Source organism: Microtus oregoni, unplaced genomic scaffold, assembly GCF_018167655.1.
Source record: "Microtus oregoni isolate MIOR12 unplaced genomic scaffold, Mior012 000033F_ref0000390, whole genome shotgun sequence".
NCBI lineage: Eukaryota > Metazoa > Chordata > Mammalia > Rodentia > Cricetidae > Microtus > Microtus oregoni.
In genome coordinates this window covers 3,748,345-3,768,006 of record NW_024543092.1, presented here as the reverse complement: position 1 = coordinate 3,768,006, position 19,662 = coordinate 3,748,345, and the positions used below count along the sequence as shown (strand labels likewise).

At 42.1% G+C, this 19,662-nt stretch overlaps 1 protein-coding gene across 4 annotated transcripts in view; it reads right to left on the bottom strand.

The window, feature by feature from the left end:
- Window positions 1-19,662, bottom strand: part of Phactr2 (phosphatase and actin regulator 2) — a 268,683-nt gene that overhangs the window by 84,580 nt on the left and 164,441 nt on the right. For all 4 annotated transcript variants that reach the window (XM_041680164.1, XM_041680166.1, XM_041680168.1 and 1 more), the window contains exon 2: window positions 7,474-7,641. In XM_041680164.1, coding sequence (XP_041536098.1) covers window positions 7,474-7,641 — 168 coding nt within the window. The remainder of the gene's footprint in view (window positions 1-7,473; window positions 7,642-19,662) is intronic.

Here is a 19,662-nt window from a genome sequence, read left to right as displayed (position 1 = left end):
ATTGTTTCTCTGATTTCTTTCCCAGCCCTTTTATCATCTGTGTAAGGAGGGCTACTGATTTTTTTTAATTTAATCTTGTATCCTGCTATATTACTGAAAGTGTTTATGAGTCTTAGAAGTTCTTTGATAGAATTTTTGGGATTGCTTATGTAAACTATCATATCATCAGCAAACAGTGAGAGTTTGACTTCTTCTTTTTCTGATTTGTATCCCCTTGATCTCCTTTTGGTGTCTTATTGCTCTAGCTAGGACCTCAAGAACTATATTGAATAGATAAGGAGAGAGTGGACAACCTTGTCTTGTTCCTGATTTCAATGGAATCGCTGGGAGTTTCTCTCCATTTAGTTTGATGTTGGCTGTTGGCTTGCCGTATATAATTGGAAATATTTTTAAAATTATGTGCAGGTGTGTGTGTGCATGCACTTAGGTATGTGCATGTGCCTGCAGAAGCCAGATAAGAGCACTAAATCCTTTGATGCAGGAATTAGAGGTTGTTGCCAGCCACTTGATGTGGGTGCTGGAAATCGAACTGCAATCCTCTGCAAGCTGCGGGAGCAGCGTATGCTCTTACTTCTGAGTCACCTCTTCTGCCCCCTCCATTGCCATTTCAGATCAAGTACTGTGACATTTCTAGCACTGTTATTTCTGTTAAGGACTGTTTTCATTATTTAGGGCCTTTTGTGCTTCTGTGTGAATTTTATTTTTTTCAAGTTTTGTGAAGAACGCTTTAGTGCTGTTCTTTTTAAAACTAGAGTGAAGAACAATGAAGAACTGACCTACCATAGCCAAGGTCTAGTGGGACAGTCACACTTACAAAAGCCAGCAAGAGGAAGATTTGGGTTGTGGAGCAGTGAGCTGGCAGTGATGTATCCTAACTTTGGAAATGGTTGAACAAAACTATTCACATATTAAAATTCTTAAAATTGCAACATACACACACACACACACACACACACACACCCCAAAAGAAAAGTTCTACAATGAATGACCTGTTTGAAAAGGCCTTGGTTACCTACTCGGTGACTGACCATGAGTATTGTCAGGAACCTTTGTGCATTTTTGCTCCCAAACCCATGCTACAGATCTCAGAGGGACAGACTGTCATGGCCACAGGGAGTACACATATTTTCCTGAAGTTTCAAGGTCTATTGACCTGTACCAGCAGCCGAGAGGCAGAGCAGAAAAAAAACATTTCTGAACAAAGCAAGATATTATGTGTTTCCTAGGATAAGGGTTTGACAAGGCTGGCACAGATCAGTGCTCAGAGAAAGGAAAGACCCCTTGTCTAAGGGTGATTCACAGGGAATGCTTCCAAGAGGTATGGCCCAAACTATCCCCAGTTTGGAGATCACTGAAGCCTTCTTTCGGCTATGACTGCTACATCTCCCCGCAACCCACGATTCAATCTACCATTATAAGTAGTCTTCTCATGAATAGGGAAAGTGAGTGAAGTTGGAAAAGCCTTTGTTATGAATTGGGAAAAATGAAAGACATCTAGGAGCAGAAAAATTATGCAAACGAGGCATGATGAAGAGAAGGGTTCACAGATGAAAGTGTCCATCAAACTACAGTCACCAAGTTGACAAGAGAAAGAGGCCACACTGAAGAGGAGACCCCATGGACAGGTTCCTGCGACACGTGCAACAGGTGAACGACACCGACGGAGAGGAGACAGTCACCCCGGAGTCATCAGGCCCGGCTATCCCTAACCCATATCCATCTCCTAGGCACAGGCTGGTAGCGGATGAGTAACAGCCAGGAGCTGCACGACTGTCAAGCATTATGTTGTAAAATTGTTGGAGATGGTGATGTATAGAGAATGAGAATCGCGTGTTAACACCATTGGTGATGGAAGGATGTGTGTGATCCCTAAAATTTCCGTGATTCCTCAACAAGATTTCCCAAGGGCTTTTTTCTTGCCAGTGACGTCTCCTTGGCCCCTCCATTTTAATGATCTCCCTCTCATATTCCGCTTCCAATTCTTTTCTTTATCCGCAGAGACAGGGTTTCTCTGTGTAGCCCTAGCTGTCCTGGAACTAGCTTTTGTAGACCAGTCTGGCCTTGAACTCACAGAGATCCTCCTGCCTCTGCGTCCCGAGAGCTAGGATTAAAAGGCATGCACCACCACTGCCTGGCTCCTCTTTCAGCTCTTGGTTGTATTTTTCTCTATTTACTTTCCGATAGTCTACATACTTACTAGAGTTTACTTTCCACCTCCTACAAGACGGTAATTAAAAAGAAGGGAATGGAGCTTCGATGGACTAAAGTCTGTGAGAGCGCCACCGTGGTCCTTCCCGGAGGGAGGCGTGTCATGGCTGGAGACGTTCAGTGACCCTTCTTTGCAAGGACAATGAGCGCGGCGTAAGCAGTGATCTGTGGACCTGGTTGCTGTGTGTTTACTGCTTGTTTCTATAACTCTGCTCAGCCACAGTTAATTGGGGAGCAGGGCAGAGTCTGTCTCGCTCTTTTAATATGGTGTGGAGACGAGGGCTATACGGCGGCACAGCTACTTTCTTAGTGGAATAAGCGGGGTCCGAATCCAAAGGCTTCCAGGTGTTTATAAAGCCAGAGCAGGCCTTAACAAGCACCGTCTATGAGAAATTCTTTCGCGTTCATCCTCTCCTGCAGATATGGAAAATAATCCCAGGCAGCAATGTTATGCTTCCATGGTTACAGAGAATATTATGCTTTCCTAGGACCAAACATAATTTTGATCCTTGCCAACCATGCCTCTGAACATGCACTGCTGAAATCAGGCCGGCCAAGCAGAACCAAAGTAATTTACTCGGACCAAATCCGCCTTACAGGAAAAGCTAACCAAAGAGGCAAACCTGTGTGTTAGTGACACCTCTCCAGACCTGATCCTTACGGAACTGTGCAGGAAGCTACCTTACAGGGATACAAAGTAATGAAGCTGTTGACAGTGCTGGGCTGCAGGGCCTTTTTTGCTTCCAGATTTCTATTTCCACGGGGCTGACTGTCCTGGGCCAAGACTTCCTTGCTGGTAGAAGTGGGTAACATATCACTTGAACTTCATAAGGTCACTCTCATGACTCAGCGAGCCAATCTGAATGGAGTCCTTTGGGCCGGAGTGTGATACGTAACAACATTCAATAAAAGCGATTATTATTGTTGGGTACTGTAGAGCATTTTCAGCGACTTACAAGTTTTTGCCAGATGGCTCTCTCTGAGTTAGTCTGATTCCTAGAAGGCTGCAGCATCCAATGACATTATCTAAAAATCTCAACAGGCGTGCCTTTGCCATTACTCAACAGCACACAGGGGGAGATTAAGCCTTGATTTTCTTCATCGAGGAGCACAGTCTACTTTTAACTAAGGGTAAAAGTTAAGAAAGAAAAATCTCCCCTGATTATTTTGCTTGTTTGCTGTGTGTGTGTGTGTCTTTCGAGATGGGGTCTTCTTCTCGTGCCCAGGCTGCCACACACACGTGCACAATGCTTTCACACGTCCCCTCCCCTCGTTTCCCTGGTCTCCTTGTGGCGCTGAGTAGTGCCTTCTCTCCAGATGAATGCTGAGCGTGGGGAGAAAAATGGAATCAGCAGGTGCAGGCTGTTTTCAAAACATTTGGTTTGGATGGCAACAGATGATGCTGCAATCAGGGGGAATAACTGTGTTTAGAAAGACAGGCAAGCCTGCACGTCTAGCCTTGGGGAGACACAAAATGCCTCAGCAGCCAAGGGCTAGGGATGTTGCTCAGTGGTAGAGTGATTGTCTGGGAGGGCCTGGTTTGAATCCCCGGTGCTGAAACAAACCAACAAAGAAACAAAGATGCAGAGGCCCATACTTACAGCCCTCACCTTAAAACAAAATATGGGGAAATAGCTAGAAAAGAAAAAATACATAAATGATATTCTGAATTCTAAAGGGAGGGAAGGGAGACATTTTTAGCTTAGGCGAGATGGAGGGAGGCCTCATTTACAAGATGAGACACAGTAGAAAAGGTATGGATGTAGGGATGGTGTTCAGGGGGTTGGCAGGGAGAAAGCATGGGACACCTCTGCCATTCCAGTGTGTGTGTGCTGTGACATGCACACACACTATCTCAGCCTAATGACACATTCTCAGAATGGGCCGTGCCATGAAAATACACATGACTATGGATGGAAAAGCAGGGTGATCTCCTGGCCTGGGGAACGAGTCAGAGCTATGGGTAAATTTCTACTTGGGAATAACAGCAAAGAACTGGAAGTCTGTGTACAAACTCAGTTGGCCTCACAGCTAGGATGTTTCTTGGAGCTTTCGAGGATATCCTGAAGCATCACTGACTCGGGGCCACTAAAACAGACCGAGGTTGGGGGTACCTGCTACCATGCGCAATGGAAACAGCAATTAGAAGTCCATCTTACAGCCTGCCGGCTGCTAACTAAATAACTCCCCAGTATGGGAAAGGAGGCACACACTGTCCATGACCTTGGAACACAGCAAATGCCAGGCTAGAACTGGAAGGGACTCATACTGCAGAGTTAGTTTTCTCTGAAGAAATTCACCTTCTTTCCTAGTCCCAGATACTGTGAGAGATCTTGCCAAGACTTCCTGTGGCCTAGATCATGTTCAATCAGCCTGGTTTCGTTATTTGAAATAGCTTTTTAAAAGAAGATAACCATTTCCTCGGTTATTTCCATTTTTCTATTACATCTTTCTTCAACGTGAAAACAAAAAAGCCCCTCCCCCATTTTTAGTGCTAAGAGCTGAGCTTACAGCCTCCTGTATGAGGCCACCTAAGTACTCCACCACCCAGTTATATTTTCAGCCCTTTTGGTGTTTTTGTTTAAGCTTCATGGATACTTTCTTCAGGCCTCAACAGAAATGAAAGTCTTAAAATAAACATACAAGTATGGTGAAAACTATTTTGTAATTCTGATAAATAATGAGAAAAGAGGAAGAAGAGATTCTCTGTAGATGTTCTCTCCAAGGAGAGACATTAGCTGCTTCAGCCCTACATAAAGGGCAGCAGAGATAACTGAAGCCTGTCTTCTCTCAACATCTTAATATTATAGTCCAGAGAATTACTCCCATCTTGAGTAACCATGGTAACATGCAGAGCCAGATGCTAGTAAGGCTTGGGAAAACGTGAAAGGGGGTACTTCAGAAGGGCAATGTGGTTCAGTCTACTCCCAAGAAGCAGGGATAACAAGATGCCTAGCCAGAAACTAGAAAGTCAAGAGTCTCCCTGAAGTCCACCAAGAGCATCTGGAAGAAAAGAACCTTGGACTTGAGCTCATCTAATTCCCTGATTTTAACAGAGCAAATGAGGCCCGGAGACTGACCAGTTTGATCAGGGGCATCTAGTATTTGGTAGGAAAAGAAATCACTTAGTGAGCCTCTCTCAGCCTACTGCCCTCCATCTCCCACTGGTGTTCAGTCCAGGAAGCCCCTAGACACAAAGACATCTCAGCATCCATTTTCTGCCAATCAGGGCTCTATCATTTCCCCACTTGTTTTCACTGTGGATATTTCCAAATATCAACCAGTAGAAACAAAAAATAATAAACCCTGGGACATACTGTCTACAAATGTCAACTCCTGACAATCTTCCCCCCACCCCCCATGCTTTTACAACTTCCCTTCTTCAAGGCAACTCTGGAATAATTCTCAGGCATCATTATTGTTTATTAGACAGCAAACACTTACATTTTCTACCTGAGCATGAAGCAGAGACAATTGCCTCTAGGGATCCTGGGTTTCCCTGTTGCACACACTTGTGGGTGTCTAATATTTTCTTTTCTGTTTCACAGCTCAAAGACATAAAGGTAGTTTTACATAGACCAATAAGATCTGCCCTATGATCCTGCACATGTGGGGAATTTAAAGGAATTGTTTTAGATAGCAAGCATACAGAAAGTGAACTTATATCAAGAGATAAATGCCACTTGGCCTTAAACAAAATTCTATGGACACCTAGCATTTGCTTAAATTAAGCTTAGAATGAAAACCAATTTCCCCCAAAAATCCATGTGCAAGGTACCAAGTGTTTTCATTTATTTAAAAAATCGCATGAAGGGGGAATGTCATACAACAAGCTCACACAGGAAGTTTATTGGAAGAGGAGAGAGAAGGGGCAGAGAGGGGAGCAGAGACTGGTCCCTGGGAACAAGAGTGGCAGGAGAGAAAGAGAGGGAGAGAGAGAAGAAAGAGAGAAAAGGAGAGAGAGGAGAGAGGAGGGAAGAGAAAGAGAGAGGGAGAGGAAGAGAGAAGGAGAGGAATAAGAGGAAGAGAGAGAGGGGGCGAGACTGGAGGCGGGGAAGAGTCACTTTTTAAAGGAGAATGTGGCAAATGTGCGCAGGAGGTGATGCTCTCAGTGGCTGCAGCTGAGGATGTATCCTGTCGGGACCCAAGGGCAGTCCCGTACAGATCTGAATGCTAACACCAAGCAATGACATTCCTTTGATTGATTTATTTTTTCTCATACAGGGTCTGTTTTTCATCCATTCTTTTCCTTTGGTATAGGGTCTTGTTATACAACCCAGACTCAGAGTTCTCCCGCCTTACCCTCTGATGGGTTTGTGCACACCCACCCCAATGGAATTCTAGATGTTCAGTAAATCCCTAAAGTAAATGACAAAATAATTTCCCATCATCTTTTCTAAGACAGAGACTATTGGTTTGTTCTAATGTGATGGTAATTTAAAATTAAACATATTAAAAATAATATGATGGGAATTTAAAGTTAAACAACTACATTAACCCTTCCTTTCATCCAGCCACTTAAATCCTGTTTCGGAGAAAACCACAATGAAGAAGATATTTTTTAAAAAAGAAGTTCTGAGCCAGGTGTGGTGCTACACATCTATAATCTGAACACTTAAGAGGTGAAGTCAGGAGGATTAGGAGTTCAAGGACAGCCTGAACAAGAGCCTGCTCAAAGAAAAATAAAAGTTTTTTTATTGTTGTTTTGGTTTTTTTTTTGTTTGTTTGTTTTTCAAGACAAGGTTTCCCAGTAGCTATGGAACCAGTCCTGACTTGTTCTGTAGACCAGACTGGCCTTGAACTCACAGAGATCTGCCTGCCTCTGCCTCCTGAATGTTGGGATTAAAGGTATATGTCACTACTGCCCAGAGAAATGTAAAGTTTTAATCAACAAATATTTCTCTATTAGTAGCAGTAGATAGCATATGACTTTGCATGTATAAAAAACAAAACCAAAACAGGGTGCTTGATGCCATGACACTGACAGATGCCATCTCCACCGCCAACCCTTACTTTCCCTCTGCTCTGTCACGTGTAGTATTTATGAGTTTACAAAATGCATTCTAATGTACAATTACACTCGAAAGCCAAAGTCAGAGCAAATTCGGGACAGCCAGAACTGTTGAATTTTTTTTAAAGTGAAATAATTTCATTTCAAATATAAATTTCTATTCTTTCAGAAAAAAAAAACCAATAAAACATCACGGTCAACTGGCTGACAATGTTAACTGCTTATCCATCTTGCAACTGGGGTAGCAATCATACCTGCTGATGTTTCTCTAAATTTGTCACTGGTCTTCTTTTTCCTCCATTTCCAAGGCTTGAAGATTTTCCCAATGGTCGAGAGTTTCCCCTTTCTCTTGAAGGGAGGCGTCTGGGAACCTGTTGGGGGGCCATCCGAGTTTGCTATGGAGGCCTTGTCTAGTCCATCAACTGTATAAAGAAAAATCAAGTTAGAGAAAAGCTTCAGTGAACGCTTGAAACAACACTATCTGTCTTTTCTTGGACTATGAACAGCAACCTTGACTGTTCTCTTTGGATTCACACATAAAGTCTGTTTTGTCCCATTCTGCAGCTGGTAGGATTCCCTTGATATCCATCAGGGACTCAATCAATCATAAGTCATAGTTCCCGTAGGTAATCATTTTGGAGAAACAGAAAAGGGGTGAAAGACACAACAGCTAGAACCAGACAAATAAAACCCCGTGAAGCACAGCAGAGTCCATCTGCAGCAACACATCAGTCCAGAACTCTCAGTATCCCAGAAGTAGGATGCTCCTCCAAGGCGATTTTGGCACTCTCAACAAGGGCTTCACAGTTATGGTACTGTGAGAACCATGGTTTCTCCTTTACAAAAGGAAGCTCGGTGCCAAGAAGCTAAACTCTATTTTTATAATGCTAACACTATCATGGGTTTTCAGCCTCAAATAAGCTGACAGTTATTGCTACCAAGAAGAAATATGTGGGAAAGATGAGGATGGCGTGCAACAACATATTATCCACATAGGCATTTAGGATTTTCTCATTCAGGAGAAAAGTGCATCCTGAAGTTGCCTTACACTCTATGTTCTAAACAGAAGGAGTTAATCATGACTTACATCACCCCAATGACAAATCCTAGAAGCAGCTTAATGACGAACTATGGTATTACTAAATTTACTAAAACAGCACTCATTTGCTTTATAAAATAGGTTTTTGGACAAATACAGAATTGCAACAAAATGTTAAGTGTTGAATGTAGCTGGCAGACACATGCAGGTTCAAGTCTTTCCTCTTCTCTGAAGTTTTGGAAAGTTTCATAATAAATATGAAGGGTAAAAACAAGTACAAAGAGAAGATGTATGGCGAAGACTTACCCTTAGCAGGAGCTAGGGTAGACCTACTCTTTTTCCGTTACTCCTGCTAAAACCATTGCATAAATCCATTCATACAAACATCATGAGTGGATTGCGAAAATACCAAGATGAAAAGGCCACATAGAAGAGAGAATGCACTGTATAGTTCTAGTTTTATAAAATTCAACAATAGGCAAAATAAAAAAGAAGAAAGAAAGGAAATGGGTAGGGATGAACTGAGTGGCTGGAGAGCTAGGGGAGACAGAATTTACCCCAACATCACTTGCATTCTTACGTATCTTTACTCTTGTGCTTTTCCCTTTATGTAAAATTAATCTTAGAAAACTCATAGAGTGAAGTCTAATTGATATATGTGCTGAAGTGATTATAGGTGAATTGTGCTGATATCCATGAAGAATAAATGAACAGATGGATGGGATGAGTAGTTGGATAAACACCCAACATAGCAAAATGCACAAATACGCAAGGGATGAGGAAATGCTTTTATCCCACATATGTTTTTGAAAAGTTTCTAATAAAAATATCTGGGAAAGGGACAATGAATAACAAAAATCAAACAGCAGGCACTGCTACTTCAGGGAAGATATTTTGACTCCTATTCCTCTTGTTAAGTACAGCTTGGAAAACAGCAACAGCCCTGCATGCTACAGATTTGTGAAAACAGATGACCATGAAATAGAGAGAAAGCAGACCACCCCATGATCTCAGATTCCAATAAACCAATAAACAACATGATGTAGGGACCCATCGGTTCTATTTTTTCCACATCTCTCACTCTTATAGCTATAAAAAAAGAAAAGAAAAGAAAACAGAAAGACTAGTGGGCATAGGCCAAAAGAGCCTCAAACAAAAGCTCCTCTTTCCAGCCACCAGATGAAAAAAAAAAGACAACCTGAAAAGACAGAAGAGTTTAGACCACAACTGTTCTGCTCTGGCCAAGCACCACAGAGGAAACTGTGATCATACCTGCCAGCAAAAGCTGAATGCAGAACGAGACTTTCACTCTCATGAGCCTTCAGAGAGGATCCTGATGCCGCTGCCAGAGTCATGCTAACAGAAGACAAAGCAGGAAGACCTTCTGCCTATGTGGGGGTAACAAGCATCCCCCATAGTGGCAGGGGAGACTGTGTGTGAAGCCTAGACGTTTACCCCATCCAGCAACTGGGTCTTTGTCAACCCCCCGTCCTCTGGGAATTTTAGCTCTGCCCAATTTTAATGAGGACCTTCATACGTAGGGTGTCAACAAGAACGTAAGTAGAGAACCTGGATTTTCACCTCTGGGCAAGAGTGGCAAGCTGGCAGTGTTAGGTGAAGTCAGTGGAAGCCGAAGGTTTAAATAAGACGTGGAATCTCATGACATAATACATAAAAAGTTCCAGTTTGGGTTTTTTTTTTTTTAAATCCCCTGAGGCCGGGCGGTGGTGGCACATGCCTTTAATCCCAGCACTTGGGAGGCAGAGGCAGGCGGATCTCTGAGAGTTCGAGGCCAGCCTGGTCTACAAGAGCTAGTTCCAGGACAGGCACCAAAGCTACAGAGAAACCCTGTCTCGAAAAACCAAAAAAAAAAAAAAAAAAAGAAAAAAGAAAGAAAAAAAAATCCCCTGACATATCAAGAGCCAAGAAAATTTCACACTGAGTGAAAAACATCAACCAATAGTTACCAACATTTATGTACTGAGTGAATTCCTTCCAAATGCATATGGTAGGTAATTTCAACTCTTCTTCCATGTGCTCACAGGTGCCAGCTAGGCAGAACACAGGCTATATGCTTGTGCAAGTGGCCCTCATGCCACTTTCAGCCCCAACACAACAGAAAGGGCCATGGGAATGGCAGACTGGACACTGAGTTAAAGGAAAAGCCCAGTAGAGAAATGAAAACCTCACTTCTACTCCCATTCACCTGCTTACTGTGAACTACAGGACAAACCCGAGGAGGAAGTAAGGGTGTGGTTTCTCTTCTTCATGAGACTTTATACTGAGATCCCACCGAAAAGGTTAATTCTTGAATAGCTGAATATGGTAAACTATACAAGGACTGCAAACAGAGGAAGTGACGTTTACATCTGAAATTCGTCTCTATGACTACAGGTCAACATCTAGTTCTTACTTTGTCGCACTGGAAACGGAACGTCATCACCCAGACCACACACCTGGTTCTTTGACACACCACGAAAAATGTGATTTCTACATGAGCCAGTGATGCTCTAGGCTGTTTGTGCTTGTAAATAAAAATAAACAAAGTTTTAAAAAATGCAGCAATTTCCTTAATGACACAGTGGTCACTGGGCGAGGGAGACAGTTGTTGAGTGAAAAATGACTCAGAGATAAATTAGTAACCGCACACAGAATGATGTGGTCTTTTTTTATTGTGCCGTCAGTACTATCCTATCTAAAGTACCAAAGGCGGATTCAGTACCTGCAGAATCGGGGTATGTGTGCATACGTGTGCTTCTGCATTGCCCTGGTTGAATGAATCTCCTTGTGGCTTTAGAACTGGTAGACTCTTACTGAAAACCACCCTTGCTGTTAGAGACTGTCTGATGGCACAGTTGGCCAAGTGCCACTGTAATTCTCTCAAACCATGATGCAGAGAGTACTGTCACTGGCTTTGGAGAGGTATAGGCAGAATTAACTTCTCCAGATACCTGGAAATTAATAGACCACTGATATTTCTTTGATTTTTTTTTCTTTTGAGTAAACTTACCACCAAAAATCCTTTGACATTTTCTGTAAAGCCTTCTATCTAAGCCCAACAGAAAAGAAAGAAAAAGGTTTCTTTTTTCTGTTTTCAATGTTAATTTTCATCTACTTTCATGTTGTTTTCCTTTCTTTCTCTCTTGTTATGAAACGTATGTTCCTATGTAGGTCAGCCTTGCCTCCCAAGTGCTGGGATTATGGGGCCACACTATCATATGCAACAGTGATCCACTTTCTTGCTCATCATTACCTTTGGGTTCATACTATAGACCTACATTTTTAAGTATGGTACATTCTGAAATGCGGTCCTGGACTTCCTGAATATGGAAATTTTACACAGTATAGCTCAATGTATTTTCCTAGTGAAATAAGCTTCTTCATGTTGCCAACTGGTAAGACTTCAAGGCGTACATGCAGATTTTATTTTAATTTAAACAGGAACCCAAGTAATCTCAGTACAAAGTAACCATAACGGTCAAAAAAATAAATGAAGTTAGATTACTAGTACATTAAAATTATGAACTTTGGTGCTCTTTCCTCTGAGAGCTAAGAACAGACAGGGCTTCTTAGAAAAGGTCAACTCGTTAATAGGAGAGTTTATAGGTTTTGAAAAACAATATTTCATGTTTTATGATATGTAAGACACCTATTTTCCTGCACGTACAATCACTTCAGTCACTGGGAAAAGGAGGCACAGTATTCCATTCATAAATCTAGTGGCTGAAAGGTCACTTAGAAGAGAGCCCCATGGAAGACCTCCTGGTGTTGAACAAGTTGGCAGCCACCCTGAGAAAAACTAGTTTAGAACGACGGTCTCAACTTTCTTTAAATATCTTTAAATACTTGCAGGTGAAACTGAATGCCTTTCTCAAGTCCAATAATAACAAAACCAGACAGAGATCATGTGTGGTAAACACATTGTGCAAAACCCTTGCTTTGAGGAAGCTAAAAAGCAAAACAAAACAAGCAAACCAACTTTTATTTCCTTAAAATATGGTTTCTGAGCCATCTTTCCCTTTTTATACACATGTATGATTGTTCAATCATTATGATTATATCAAAGTTATTATTGTAGATTTCTACCATTTTTTTGTTTTCATTACAGTTCTACCACTAACCTTTAAGGCCATAGAACATTCAGTAAGGAAATATGAGCATAGTGTGTTAGGAAGATTCAACTGAAGCCCCTCCATTCAACTGAAGCCACGGCTTTGTGTATGTCCTCTTATGCATGAGGGCAGACATTTAGAACAAAGTAGACAAAAAGGTCACAGACAAGCAGCATTACATACTATCACTTGTTGTAGGAGGAGGTAGCTTGTTTGCTCCTGGATTTTCAGCTCCGAAATAACCACACAGAAACTGTATTAATTAGAATCACTGCTTGGCCAACTACTTAAGCATATTGCTAGCTAGCTCTTACATCTAGGATTAACCCATCTCCATTATTTTATATTTTACCAAGAGGCTCGTGACCTACCAGCAAGGTTTCAGCATGTCTGTATTTGGTGGCGGCTCAGTGGATTCTCCTTGACTCTGCTTCCTTTCTTCCAGCATTCAGTTTATTTTTCCCCGCCTAGCTTTACTCTACCCTATCACATGCCTAAGACAGTTTCTTTATTAACCAATGGTATTCACAGCATAGAGAGGGGAATCCCACATCAATCACTGATGACAATGGATAGGTAGCCAGTGGACATCCTTGACCTTGTTAACCACAGTTGGAGCCAACTATCTTCCCTTCTTTGGAAGTAAGATGGATGACCAATGGAGAAGGAAAAATAGAATCAACTACACGTCACCCTCATCTGGGCACGGGTTAGAAACCCCTGTATTTGTAGCCTGAGATGCTATACAGGTAGGCAAATGAATGGCTGATGGTGGAAGCTACAGAGAAGTGGGAATCCAGAATGCTCCACACAACACCAATGACAGCTGGAGATAACTCTGTAAACTCAGGTTTTGCAAGATAGGAAGATAATACATAGATGATCGGCATGGACATACAAACTGCCAGGCATTTCCCTGCATTCTGTCTTGGTTTCTAATAGTGCTCTTCAATAAAGGGAACACAAGAAAGTGTATTCCTAACAGAAGTGGTTAGTTCTAGGGTTTGGAACATAGACAATCCTCAGCATTTTCTAGCACTAGAAATTAAGGACGAACTCTAAACGGAACAGTGGATGTCAGAGGGACACAGGGGGTAACCCAAAGAATCCTCAAAGGCAAATGGTGGAATGATTTGGGTAAAAAAAAAATTAATACAATACTAACTTGTAACCCAAAGAATAAAATGAATATCTATGGGTCCATATTTATATAAATAAATACTAAATTTGTGACAAAGAAATCTGTACAAATGAGTTCTGATAATTAACAGGCGCGTATCGATCAGGATGCGGCTTAAACACTACAGCAGTGCTGATCCTTCTAAAAAGTTGAAGTGTGGAGAGGAGGATGAGTAACTTTACAATAAAGAGGCTGACAACCGCCTCACCCAAGGTAACCAAGGTCAACGTTGTCTGTCACAGATGTTGTTGACAGTAGGATCCTTCATTGATGTGATGAAACTGGATTGTCAACACCCACAGTCTGGTGACAATATGAGAAACCATCAGACAAGGCCAAGCTGAGGGACGGGACTGACATGTCTGGCTACCGCATCTCAAAACCATCAAGGTAATTAAAAACAAGTGGTGTCTGAATGACAGCGTCAAGACACGGTAAGAGGGGCATGGCACGGACCCTTAATGGGATCCTGGATCAAACAAAATGACATCAAGGAAAACCTGGTGGGATTCTAATAAACCGCAGGGGCATCTTATAAGAAGGTCCCACTGTCTGCCCTTTGGTGGTAACAAATGTATCACATACACAAGATACCGAGAACAGGAGACAATAAATACAGCAGCATATGAGAATACTGCTATCTTTCCAAGCTTTCTGCAGATCTAGAAAATAGTCTTTTATTTTTAAAAAATAAATCTCCTTGTCTGTATGTTTAAACGTGTGAGGGTGTGCACACCCACGTACCCACTTGCAAATCAGAGGTACACACTGGGTGCCCCGCTATATCATTCTCTAGATATTCTCTTGCAGCGGGGTCTCTTCCTGAACCTGGGTGCTCCGCTGACAACCAACATGCCTCAGGGATCCTCCGGTCTCTGCTAGCCACAGTGCTAGGGGCACAGGCACAAACCACCAAGCCTTCTTGTAGTGGTGCTGGAGGTCTGAACTCAGGTCCTCAAACTCAAACATCAAGCACTCTGACCCACTGGGCCCTTAGTCCAGAACTATTAAAGACAATTCATATTTTAAATATAGCAGAGTAGCCACTGAGGTAAATCAACATAAAGATTTGGATTTTTAGGGTTGTTTCTGTCCTAAGAGGCATGGAGGGGTGCAAAGAAGATTTCTGCTCCAGTGACTTGGGGGGAAATACCATCCTTCAGTCATCCATCCTTCTCTCCCCGCAAGAACACTTTTCATTTCCCAAGGTTTCGGCAATACGAGGGTATTTCAAGATCATCACCCTGCTATTTCAGCATGTTTTAGCATCTGATTTCCTCAAATTAAACTGTAGTCAACATCTGGTAAAAGAGGGGAGAATGGGTTTTCTGTTGACACCACATCAGGAAGTACTTAGTCACAGTTATGGGGAGACCAGGCACAAGGGATATTGCAAACTTATCACACACACAACATTCATGCACACACACAAACACACACACACACACACACACACACACACACACACACACACATCCAGGCATGCATGAATAGTTAGAGATGATACACAGAATGACATATTCAGTATACAAAGGTTCTCTGTCCTTCATTTTTAAGTCACTGGTCTATTATTTTAATTATAAAGTTTTGAGGCTCAAAAGTCAACTGAAAGGACTAAGGTTTATTCTGTAGTAACCGAGCACCCTCCTTTTCCCTGAACTTCTCGTGATTATGGAAGAATTGAACAATTAAGCAAATGAAACCCCGCAGCTTGGGCTTCTGTGGACAACCCCGTGAGAGTCTGAGAGCACGGACTATCACTGGCCTACACTGGGTTCTTTTGGTCTCCCAACAGTCAAAATTACTGGGTGCTTTATTAATAAAAGAATCCATTGTGGTTCATATTTCTTGAACATTTACTATGAGCCATGTGCTCAGCAAAGTGCTCTGTGTGCACCAATTTGCGCTAATTTCCACAACAGCTTGGGAGACGTTTCTGCAATTCAATTATGAAAGAGCTACAGACAGATATTAAGAGCTGATAGTGATGCAAACCTTTAACTCCAGCACTCAGGAGGCAGAAGCAGGCAGAGCTCTGTGAGTTCGAGGCCAGTGTGGTCTACAGAGAGAGTTTCAGGACAGCCAGGGCTGCACAGAGAAACCTTGTCTCGAAAAACCACACACACACAGAGAGAGAACCTAATTTAGTAGGGTCAGGCATTCAGTGTGCACATATTTTTATGTCTTTATTCACAAAGATAAAGACTAAATATTTATTGAGTAAGTAATAAAAATGTGCCCTCCTCAAGTAGCACAAGAGTTAGATGGCAGAGTTTGATTATAAGTCGAAGCCATCTGCCTCTAAAACTAGTCCGGGAGGACTCATAAGACAGTCTCAGTTACTTTCTCATAAGCCTGGCCCGTGTACCTGCAAATCTAGGGAGATCACAGAGGCAGCGGGGCCAGCTTCTGGCACTAAAGGAGCTCACACTCTGCTCAGGGAAGCAGACATGGCCAGTGGGCCAAGCAAACAAAAACCGAAAGTAGACTCATAGGAGAGAACAAACTCCAGCTGAGTGTCCCAAGAATGTTTCAGGAAGTAAGGACTGTGACCTGGGGTCATAAAGACGAGGAGAATTAAAATGGGAACAAATCTCCAGCAGGGGATGAATCAAGGATGGCTGAGCTTTTAACATAATGCAAATTAGAATCTTCTTGCTACTGCTGGGCTGGGTTCATAATAGACACATAAAACATATCTATGGAAAAACTATGAATAACTTATAAGGACATGTCGTCGGCCAAGTGAGATGACCAAGTAGGAAATGTTCAAAGAGAAACAAGAGTATTTTGAACTTTCTCTACATAAGTGGCAGATGTAAAGTTTCAGTCATCCGATTCCTGGTCAGGAGGCTTTCCCCTCCAACAGGCTATCTGCACTGGAGTATCAAAGCACAGGCAGTGAAGCAGAAGCATCCCCTAGTATCTCCAAAGCAGCCGTAGACTATAAGACAGAAAGCAAAGCAGGCGTTGCGCAACCAGGACAGCCAATAAATCTCAGTTACTGTGCTGGATTCCGGTCACGCAATCAGGATGGTGAACTGTAAGCCAGAAAGTGGAGATCTGGATCCCAGACCAACTCTGCTACTTCAGCAGCCCCGTGACCTTGAGCAAGGACCCCAATTTTTCAACACTGAAAATTAGGAGACTGGGTTAAGTGACTTCTAGGCGCCTCTCCAACTATGAATGGTTCTCTTGATTCTCCACATTGCTTTATTCTGAATCACGCTGAAGACCAGCTCAGCATGGATACCGCTCATTGCTCATCATTAAAACACAGTGCTCGATGCTATTCATGTCCCATTCAGTACAGGGGGAAGGTGAAGCCCAGGGAAAGCAAGCAATTTGTCCATGGCCACATAGCTGCTAAGAGAGCTGTGGTTTCTCTCCAGAAGGCCCTATACATAAAATGGGAGAAGGCTGAGGGTAAGAGTCGATCGTTGTTTTAAAAAAAATACATGAGAGAAATGAAACTCATGAGTGAATCCGAACTCATTTCTCCCCTCAGCCATGTGCTTGTCCCGAGAGTTGGGGGAAGGCGCGTTTCGGTCTCTGGCACAATGCCCCATGCCACCATAGTTCATTCACATGTGTTGTAGACACAGTGGTTTTAATTTAATGGGCAATTTTATTCTCATTTTCAACTGAGTGTACTCATTTCACTGTACAGAATTCTCATTTGCCATAACATTAATTCTAAAAATTGTTCAATACTATCAAATTTTAAACTTGTTTTTCTAACAGAGCAGCCATTCCTTTTAAATCCCCAAAGGGAAATGCTCCTAAAGACTTCCATCTGCCTGTAAGCATTGACAGAGAATTCCAGAGTTTCAACTTGTGGCCGAAGGCTTGTAGGATCGTCTGTTTGTGCAGCTGTGTGACATCCTGATTCACAGACATGCACAGCATCCCCCAGACCCACGACAGGATATTTCACAGATAAAATAAAGTCATTCATGTTGGGGGATTAAAGAAATTCTGACTGAGTGGGCAAAGGGTCACTTTGCAAATGGAAAAATCAATTTAAATGAAAACAAAAAGCATTTTAAGTTTTGAAAAGCATTGCGACCACTGTCAGCAGAAGGTTCTCTCTACCAGCAGAGAGACGGTGGTGTGTGTACAGGCTTGGGGGTGATGCAGGAACAAGAAGTTAACGAAAGGGATGAAAACTAACACAGGAACCAACCAGTCTCCGGCCTTGCTACCCTCAGGCCCTCACCATATCCCACAGCAACTCCCAGAGTCTGGGATGAATTGGAGGGTCGCTATGGTTGGGAAAAGGAAGAAAAATTCTACATATTTTTTGTGGACAATCTGCCAAGTAAGACATAATTTCACCTCATTGGTTTGGGGATAATGACCACCCTGTTTAGGCTGAGCACATACAGATGGATGAAATATTAGGGGAGAAAATGAAAGGTCTTACATATAAATTATAAAGTTAAAAAGAAAAAAAAACGTAGCCCTGATGGCATGGGCATAAAATCACAGATACACAGGAAGCTGCCAGGTAGACTTCAAGTTCAAATCTCTCTGGGCTACGAACTGAGTTTAATGCCAGTCTGGACAATTTAGTGCAACCCTATCTCAAAATAAAACATAAACAAAAGGGTTAGGGAAGGAGCTGGGGGAAGTGGTCCAGCTACTAAAGTGCTTGCCATACAAGTTAGTCTGAGTTTGGAATGCCAGTACCCACACAGGAGCCCGGTGTGGCAGCATGTGTATCCCAGCACCGGAGAGGTGAAGACGGGTGGATCCCTTGATAGCGAGCTTAGCAGAACTGGTAATCCCTAGATTCAGTCAGAGATTCTATCTCAGAAAATATGGTGCACACATAGCGATGAAAACTCCTAGCAATGGCATTTACAGAAGCGCATGCACGTGTGTTTGGGATATAGCTCAGTGGTAGAATGCCTGCCAAGTATGTAAAAGGACCAAGGTTCAATCCCCATTACTTTAATAAACAAATAAGTAAGTAAATAAATAAATAAAATCTAGTGAAATAATATCGTTTTAAAGTCCATAGCCAAAGTTTGCTTCACACAAAATCATAAAAAAAATTCCTCACAGAGGATAAATAGGACAGAAGTATCAATGGACCAGCCAAAAGAATAGGTAAGATCTCTTAAAATGTGACTGAATATATGTATGTATATATGTATGTATGTATGTATCTATCATTCATCTATCTATCTATCTATCTATCTATCTATCTATCTATCTATCTATCATTCATCTATCTATCATTCATCTATCTATCATTCATCTATCTATCTATCTATCTATCTATCTATCTATCTATCATTCATCTATCATTATCTATCTATCTATCTATCTATCTATCTATCTATCTATCTATCTATCATTCATCTATCTATCATTCATCTATCTATCATTCATCTATCTATCTATCATTCATCTATCTATCTATCTATCTATCTATCTATCTATCTATCTACCATTTATCATCTATAACTGTTATCTGGTAGCCTCACCAATTCCCCAGAGTTGGTACCTGCAAAGAAACAGGTGGCCGCACAGAACACTCTAGATTATTTCCTGGAGACAGACATGAACTTTGCAGGCATATAGAGAGAAAACAGGATGCTGAGAGATAGAGCCCACAGAAGAGAATTTATGTCGATTAGTCATGCAGAATCCCCAGGCACCAGATTTATATACTTGTAGCTCAGCCTAAGAAGCCAGGCATTTGAACTTGGAGAGGAAAATGGAAAAGGGCTGAAGATGACGAATGGATCCGAGGGGCGCAGCAGAGGAAGAAGAGGAACTGCCTTGAGATCTCCATGGCCCCAACCTTGACAAAGTGTGGGAGATGTCAAGAGGAGAGTGGGCTTGGGGGAAATACCATTAGGACATGTTTAAACCCCGTGAACTTCAGGTGTTGGCAGGACATTTGGGGGAAGATGTCCAGAGACAGTCAGAACTGCATTACTGACACACTAGGCAAAAAGTTGGAGTTGAATGGGGTGAAGTCTTCCAAACAAAAGCAGCTGTGCAGGGAGGAAGATAAACTAAGAGAAACAATTACTTTGGGAGTCAGAAAACTTTATGCAATAAGAAACCTTGAACTTTTCTTGGCATTGAAGTCCAG